The sequence below is a fragment of the Girardinichthys multiradiatus genome, chromosome 9, assembly GCF_021462225.1.
Source record: "Girardinichthys multiradiatus isolate DD_20200921_A chromosome 9, DD_fGirMul_XY1, whole genome shotgun sequence".
In the NCBI taxonomy this organism is placed as follows: domain Eukaryota; kingdom Metazoa; phylum Chordata; class Actinopteri; order Cyprinodontiformes; family Goodeidae; genus Girardinichthys; species Girardinichthys multiradiatus.
Window position 1 is genome coordinate 9,174,760 of NC_061802.1, and position 8,254 is coordinate 9,183,013.

An 8,254-nucleotide genomic window follows, 5' to 3' on the forward strand; every position below is an offset into this window, starting at 1 on the left:
TCAATGGTCCACCTGTGATTAATTGCTATGATTTATTTCTTAATTATACTCCATCTTTAAAGCCAGAGCTGTATGTTTAGAATCAGCACAGAAGATAAGAAAAAGAACAGGGAGGTTTACTTTTGCAGTTTCTACTACGTCTTACTGGAACCAGGAGATATTTTCCTGGTTTATTGAGCAACACTTTTTTCTGTGTACATGTAGAACTGGACTATAAGACTGGCTGCAGCCATGAGATGCAATGTGTTGATCTAAATGACATTTTAATGTGTTCAGCTACGTTAGGATTAAATGATTTTATTGTGACTGAAATAAAGGACAAGATATTTTCACATTATGATGCAAATCCCGCTAGAAGCTCACAGAGAAGGTTGCTACTGTTTTCTATCATAGCCACATCATTCAGGTGAAAGTTTCTCATCATGACCCTGAAGATGCTCATTAGAGTGAACCTCCACCTCATGTCTTGTTGGATGAATCAATGATTAGCTGAAATTTACAATTAACTCATTCTGAGTCAGCATTCAGGTTTTACCGCTATCTTCGTCTGGGTTATACCGCTCTGCGTCCACCTGTTCCTGAACACACACACGCACCAGAGTCCCTCTCTCCGGTTGGCTCCATGGTTGCTCTGAAATTAGCCCTGTTCGAGGCGCTCAGTGTAACTTTTCAGGTAATGAAGGAGGCAGGTCGACCTGGAGTAAACTGCTGTTCTGGACTTCTCCAGAATGAAGTCCGTCTCTGGCTGTGCGCGTAGTTGCGCAGTCGCTGTGCTGCGAGTGCACAAATAACTATTTTTTTGTCTTCTCCTTTTAACTCATTGTCAGGTTAGGTGGAGCGGGAGGTGATTATATGGAACACAATTGAAAAAATCTGATTGTTTTAACATACAAATGTGAAGTCCAATACCATTTTGTGGCTGCATCTTTTTAATACTTCTAAATTTCTTCTATCAAGAAGTCCGGGGCTATTCAGAAAACATCCTGGGCCATCCTGGGCTTCCGCCCCGGAAGCCCAGGATGGTTTGCCACTGTAGTTTGGTTTTTATCTTCAGTTATCGCTTTGCTCACCCTTCAAAACTCTACTCTAAATGAATATCCAACATCATATTGGATAAGGACCATGTATAATTTTTGGGATGGTCAGCTAGGTTTATTCCCATCCAGGAGAACCTTTCACTACACTTCACTATTCTGCAATCATTTAAAATGTGTCAAGAAGTGCTGGAGTTGTGTTGGACCAAGATGCAGAACAGAGTGAAGGAGTCGCATGGTGAGTTTAAGAGTTAAGTTGTTTAATAATAGGAAAGACAAGAACTTACACTTATCCTAGGTCATGGAACCCAGGCAGATTAATAAGGCTCATGTAAACCAGGGCAGTAAAAAGGCATGGAACAACCAGGCATGACAAACAGGAGAATCTAGTGGCGAGTAACGAAAACCAGAGAGTATAAATGCTGAGGAAGGGTGGAAAATGGACCAATAACGAATAATCAAGTCAGGTCAACGAATAATAAGGTCTGCGGAGAGAATAATCAGGGCTGATCTTCCCTCCATCCAGGACTTATACTGGTCTTGGGTCAGGAAAAGAGCTGCTAAAATCGCTGCAGGCCCCACGCACCCTGCACATAAACTGTTTAGAGTTTTAGAAGTTCTTCTCAAAATATTAGCATATTGTGATAAAGTTCATTATTTTCCATAATGTCATGATGAAAATTTAACATTCATATATTTTAGATTCATTGCACACTAACTGAAATATTTCAGGTCTTTTATTGTCATAATACCGATGATTTTGGCATACAGCTCATGAAAACCCAAAATTCCTATCTCTCAAAATTAGCATATTTCATCCGACCAATAAAAGAAAAGTGTTTTTAATACAAAAAACGTCAACCTTCAAATAATCATGAACAGTTATGCACTCAATACTTGGTCGGGAATCCTTTGGCAGAAATGACTGCTTCAATGCGGCGTGGCATGGAGGCAATCAGCCTGTGGCACTGCTGAGGTCTTATGGAGGCCCAGGATGCTTCGATAGCGGCCTTTAGCTCATCCAGAGTGTTGGGTCTTGAGTCTCTCAACGTTCTCTTCACAATATCCCACAGATTCTCTATGGGGTTCAGGTCAGGAGAGTTGGCAGGCCAATTGAGCACAGTGATACCATGGTCAGTAAACCATTTACCAGTGGTTTTGGCACTGTGAGCAGGTGCCAGGTCATGCTGAAAAATGAAATCTTCATCTCCATAAAGCTTTTCAGCAGATGGAAGCATGAAGTGCTCCACAATCTCCTGATAGCTAGCTGCATTGACCCTGCCCTTGATAAAACACAGTGGACCAACACCAGCAGCTGACACGGCACCCCAGACCATCACTGACTGTGGGTACTTGACACTGGACTTCTGGCATTTTGGCATTTCCTTCTCTCCAGTCTTCCTCCAGATTCTGGCACCTTGATTTCCGAATTACATGCAGAATTTGCTTTCATCCGAAAAAAGTACTTTGGACCACTGAGCAACAGTCCAGTGCTGCTTCTCTGTAGCCCAGGTCAGGCGCTTCTGCCGCTGTTTCTGGTTCAAAAGTGGCTTGACCTGGGGAATGCAGCACCTGTAGCCCATTTCCTGCACACGCCTGTGCACGGTGGCTCTGGATGTTTCTACTCCAGACTCAGTCCACTGCTTCCTCAGATCCCCCAAGGTCTGGAATCGGCCCTTCTCCACAATCTTCCTCAGGGTCCGGTCACCTCTTCTCGTTGTGCAGCGTTTTCTGCCACACTTTTTCCTTCCCACAGACTTCCCACTGAGGTGCCTTGATACAGCACTCTGGGAACAGCCTATTCGTTCAGAAATTTCTTTCCGTGTCTTACCCTCTTGTTTGTGGGTGTCAATAGTGGCCTTCTGGACAGCAGTCTGGTCGGCAGTCTTACCCATGATTGGGGTTTTGAGTGATGAACCAGGCTGGGAGTTTTAAAGGCCTCAGGAATCTTTTGCAGGTGTTTAGAGTTAACTCGTTGATTCAGATGATTAGGTTCATAGCTCGTTTAGAGACCCTTTTAATGATATGCTAATTTTGTGAGATAGGAATTTTGGGTTTTCATGAGCTGTATGCCAAAATCATCCGTATTAAGACAATAAAAGACCTGAAATATTTCAGTTAGTGTGCAATGAATCTAAAATATATGAATGTTAAATTTTCATCATGACATTATGGAAAATAATGAACTTTATCACAATATGTTAATATTTTGAGAAGGACCTGTACCTTCAAGCCGTCGCTACAGAGCACTGTTTATTAAAACCAGCCGCCACAGAGGCAGTGTCTTCCCCCAGGCTGTTTCTCTGATGAACATTTAATAGAGTACCAAAAGACTGCATTCTGAAGTTGCAAATGCACCTTTGTATATATGTATATTTAAGGACATGAAGATATATGCATAAATATATCTTATAACGCATAAAAAAAAACCAAAAAAAAAAAAAGAAAACCCAGAGAGCAAAGTGTACCGGAGTCAAATTCCTTGTTTGTATGTACGAACTTGCCAATAAAGCTGATTCTGATTCTGAATAAACACAGGGAGCTAATTAGGGCGAATCAGGAGCAGCTGGTGAGAAAAAGAAAGCATACAACTGAAGGAGGGTGGCTAATTCACAGAAGAGCAGGGAGACCAGGGGGAATACCAAAACATCTAAGTGAACACAAATAAGTAAACAATGGAACTAAAGAACATAAACTTGGAGGAACCAGATCTGCAAGGACATACAAACTAACACATCTAGCACAGGAATCCAAGACAGAAGTCTAAACACAAGGATGAAATAATTAATATAAACATGAATTGAAATAACAGCAACTGAAGAACCTGAAAAGAGAAAACAGGAACTCAAACTCAAACCCCCCCCAAAGAGGCACAGAGTTCAGACAGACAGCCGGGAGGGCCTAGAAGGCAGGTGACAGCTGAGACAGAGGTCTGGAGGCTGACTTTGGTGTCAGTGCATGGGAAACCCACGGAGAAGGTACTTTGGCGGTTCCGGTGGCTGAGAAGATTCCTTAGAGGTTGTTGGTGGCTGAGAAGGGTCCTCGGAGGTCGGTCGCGGACCATAGAGGACCCTCAGGAGGACTTAAATATAAATAATAGCAACAAGGAGCACTGCAGCCAGCCTCCCAATGTCAGTCTCTGCCGCAGCCAGCTTCCGGACCTTAGTCTCTAAGCCGTCTGCCTGAACTCTGTGTCTCTTCGACATGACCTCCCAGCCGTCTGTCTGAACCTCTTCTGGATAACCTATGGGCCATTCTCCTGAATGAACTACGTTTTGTGTTTTTGGTTCTTGCTAATGAACAGACCAATGCGTGTGGGCTTGTGGCCTTCATCAGGGCCTCCCAAATAGACAAGCAAACCCCCCCAGTCTCTTCTCCAGCTCCAAGGCGAGTTGAGCAGAGGATGACAAAGATGGCGTGGACTCTGCAATAGCGACTGGTGCGAAGGTGGTTGATGGCTGAGCTGCAGAAATATAGGCCTAAACCCACAAAGGAGCTGAAGCTGTGTTTTGGAGACAGGGAGCAAGGTGTTAAGACCCGTCGGATCCATAGAGGCTTCCTGCGCCAAGCAGAGGAGGAAGAAGCAGGAGACCTAAATAGTTGATGGAACAGAACTAGCATAGCAGCAAAAACCATCAAAAGGATTGGAATTTGGTCTATATAAGGGGCTGAATAAGAGAAACCGTTGGTTGTTTCCTTGCAGAAGGCCAGCAAGTAAGATGAAGATGGAGAAGGACATTGAAAATGGTTCAAAAGACCCAAGCCATAGCCAAGCTGAGATTCTGCATCAAAATGAGGTTTAACCCGTGAGCCTTAAAGGTCTGTGACTTCAAATTGGGCATCTTCTATTATGCAGCTGTTTTATACCCAGACAATTAAGTAAACTTGGTCAGTGGACTCAACAGGCCTAGATGTTCTAAATTTCAGGCTTCCAGACAGCCTGGACAAAAATTGGACCTCAATGGTTCTTTCCACTCTCCAGACTCTGAAAGTTTCTGACTGACGAGGCTTGGGACATTGTTTCTGACTGATGAGACTAAAGACATCAGCAATTTGACTTTTGAGACCTTGGACATCAGTGCTTGTCTACTCAGAGGAAGAGATTCAAGGATTTCAGTTTGCCTTTTGTCCAAAAATTCAACTTGTTGCCTCCTGAAAGGTTCATATCACTCGGGTGCATATAAGTTCTTCCGTCCATCAAAGCCTCTACTTCCCAGTTTCAGCATCACGGGTTTGTGGACAGTCGATTATTTGAGTCACCTTATTCTATGGTATGATTCTATGTCATGGTGTATGGTTCTAAAATAATCAAGGGAGGTTTTTAAATGTTGCCTCCATCCCAAACTTGTTAAAACAACATCCTTGGGACTCATGCTGAGTCACTAAAACTAACCTAGCCAACTTGGTCTAGTAAATCTATTGGTTGAAAAAGGATGTGACTTCTGGATGTAGGCTGTTAGGAGTTAGGTGTGTCATTTCCCGACATTTTCCCTGATTCTCCTGTAAATGCTGTTCAGTAAGATCCTTCAGGTTTAGGGAGATCTGGACCAATTAAATGGAGAGCTTGTTTGTGCAATCATCTCAGTATTAGGAAGTTAAGTTCATTTGACAACGAATGGACCCAGGACCCTGCATTAATAAAGACAAAACAATTATCTCAAAGGCAAGGTTTTTCTCAGCTATATGTTTTAATGTAAACACTATGATGAAAATGAACATTTTCAAATAATTGTATCCTTCCTGGAAGGTTTGCACAGTATTTTCTCTGTGCCATCACATGCCCCTAGTGGCAAGTCTTAACCAGTTAAGAGACCTGTGGAGCTGTCTTTAATACCCGGGAGAGTGATTTTGATAACTTGCATTTACACTCAAGTCTGAGAGGAAGAGTACATTTCTGAAATTCTCAACACTTCAGACTAAAATTCCTCTTTGAAAGTTTGAAAAATACAGGCCCAGGCAAATTCAAAGTAAATGGTTTATATTGTCTCTGGAAATACTTTACGTTGTTCTTACATATATATGTATGCATCAACTACTATAAGTAGTTTCAAAAGCTTTTTGTTTTTGAAAGTTATACATAAAAATTTAAATTGGAAATATATTCTGCCCACATTTGTTACTTTGTAATGATAGTTAGGTTTTTGCAAATTTTTCATTTTTTTCTTTTAAATTACAGATGTTGAATTTGAATACATTTTACAAATTAAATCAGATCTTAAAATCAAACAGCTACCTATGTTTCTTTTTTACCAAATACTTTACCCTTACTTTAATAATTTTTTGGATGACAAATTTTTACCTTTACTTGAATAAAAAAATATTAAAGTAATTGGCTACTCTCATCTGAGTACATTTACTTACTCTGGCCACCTATGTTCCTCTCCAATACTCCAGAGTACGCTTTCACAAAAACCTGTGAGGTTGGATCCCTCAATAACTGGTAAACAGTTTGAGTTCCAAAACTTTTAGGATTCATTTTATACAAAACAAGATATGTGAATAAGGCAAGGCGCAGGAAACCTTTTATTCAGAAGCTTAAAGTGATACAGGATATTTTTCATAATTGGTTGTACAGCTAAATCCAGGAGATTTTCTTCATATATGTTGGTAACAAATGCAATTATTTAATAACAATGATGAACCTAGAACACAAAAATAGAATTATAGCCAGATAAAAAAAACATTATATGTGTATATATATATATATGTTTGAAAGCTTTTGTAAATTTTGTACATTTATTTGTGTAAATAAAATTCTGTCAATTACATATATTTCCTTAAATTTTCATATAAATCATAAAGTCACTAAAAGGAGCAAACCACCTTAGAACAGGTCCAAAAGCATTCAGACGAAAACAATGTTTTTTTATCCTTCGTGTTAGTACTAAATTACTGATTAAAACAATTAGGTTTGCTAAGACTTCACTACAGGGTGGAGAGAATCACATAGTAAACTGCCAGGATTTTAACTACTATAGGGTTTTATAGAAAGGAGCCAAGCAAATTCTGGTGTCTAAAGGCCAAGTTTGGGATTTGTTTTATTAAAATCATGTATTTTATAGCTGTAATAAAGAAAAAAGCTATTTCTGATCAGATGGATATTTAGATATGGTTATACTAAAGATGATCCCTTTCACCCAAATCAGTCTGATTTTAAAAGATCTTGGAGTTGCAGCTATGTAACATCAGTAGCTTTTTATTGCCTTGCAGGCTGTATGTTGACAACAGCAGGGGTGTTCTTGCGATGCTTCAGCTCCTGATGCATTTGGTACCAGGTGCACCACACACAGACGCAGGACGTAGCAATATCCTTAAAGAGAGAACCCTGCGAGGAAAATGTAAATTTTGTTGTTTCATTTTTGTTTTATATAAAACTGCAAGAGGTGAGTTTTCTTCAGCTGTTGGTCAAAGATAATTTGAAAGTCATCATTCCGACGTGGGACAAGCAGCTCATGTGCCCATATTTTACCTTAATGTTATGTTTGTACCGTATGCCGACTCTGAGGGCCAGCCCCGCAGGGGGCACGCACAGAGGTATCCCAAAAGCAGACATGACAGCAGGCCCGCAGATGTCACACAGTGGAAGACACTGATTCTGTCCTAACTCTGCAGACACGGAGCAGGCAATACAGGGGCAGCACCAGAAACCATAGCAGCCTGAGGAAAAAAACAGTCAAAGATAATAAATACATATTATTAAGCAGCTTTTTTGGTGAAATGTTCTAGAAAATAGTGCAGTAAAAAGGTGAATGTTAAGATTAATAATTGTTCATATTTACAAGACTTCATATCATCAAAGCAGCTATAGAGGCCAGAGTTCCAGTCTGTTTCTGCAGGCATCTTTCACTTAACTTTGGCAAAAAAAGGAGAAAAATAAGTCAGAAAGTGTCAAGAAAATGGGAACACAGCACATATTCATAAAAATTAAACATTACAGTAGCTGTTCTATAAGCCCTTTTAGTCTTCCAGACTATGAATTTCCTTAGTACTGGATTGGGGTCCCGATCAATGTATTTTCAAATGACTGAACTGAGTGCCCCAAGTAGTCAGATAATTATTACTCAAGTTTCTGTTTCAAGCATCTTGCATGTTTAGGGCCAGATGTTCTCATCAGTAGACAGCATAGTGCCACATTATATTGAGTAATATATTTTTATCCCATCCTGCTGCACGGAAATGAAAGGGAGTCACGATACTGGGATGGAGACGTAACAAATACC

The 8,254-nt window shown here is 40.5% G+C and overlaps 1 protein-coding gene across 1 annotated transcript; it reads right to left on the reverse strand.

Moving 5' to 3' along the window:
- Positions 1 to 7,011: 7,011 nt before the first annotated feature.
- On the reverse strand, positions 7,012 to 7,874 carry LOC124873889 (cornifelin-like). Its single transcript, XM_047374918.1, has 3 exons — positions 7,814 to 7,874; positions 7,504 to 7,691; positions 7,012 to 7,359 (listed from the first exon to the last, which is right to left on the reverse strand). Exons 1-3 carry the CDS (start codon positions 7,872 to 7,874, stop codon positions 7,231 to 7,233), a joined length of 378 nt encoding a protein of 125 aa, XP_047230874.1. The 3' UTR covers positions 7,012 to 7,230.
- Positions 7,875 to 8,254: the final 380 nt, after the last annotated feature.

Bases quoted from the DNA above. Each gene is read 5' to 3' on its own strand.
- LOC124873889 (XM_047374918.1), bottom strand. From the start codon at position 7,874: ATGCCTGCAGAAACAGACTGGAACTCTGGCCTCTATAGCTGCTTTGAT. The intron at 7,692-7,813 runs GTAAATATGAAC...TTTTTTCCTCAG, and splicing joins CTTTGATGATATGAAGTCTT to GCTGCTATGGTTTCTGGTGC. The intron at 7,360-7,503 runs GTAAAATATGGG...TTTTCCTCGCAG, and splicing joins GGTACAAACATAACATTAAG to GGTTCTCTCTTTAAGGATAT.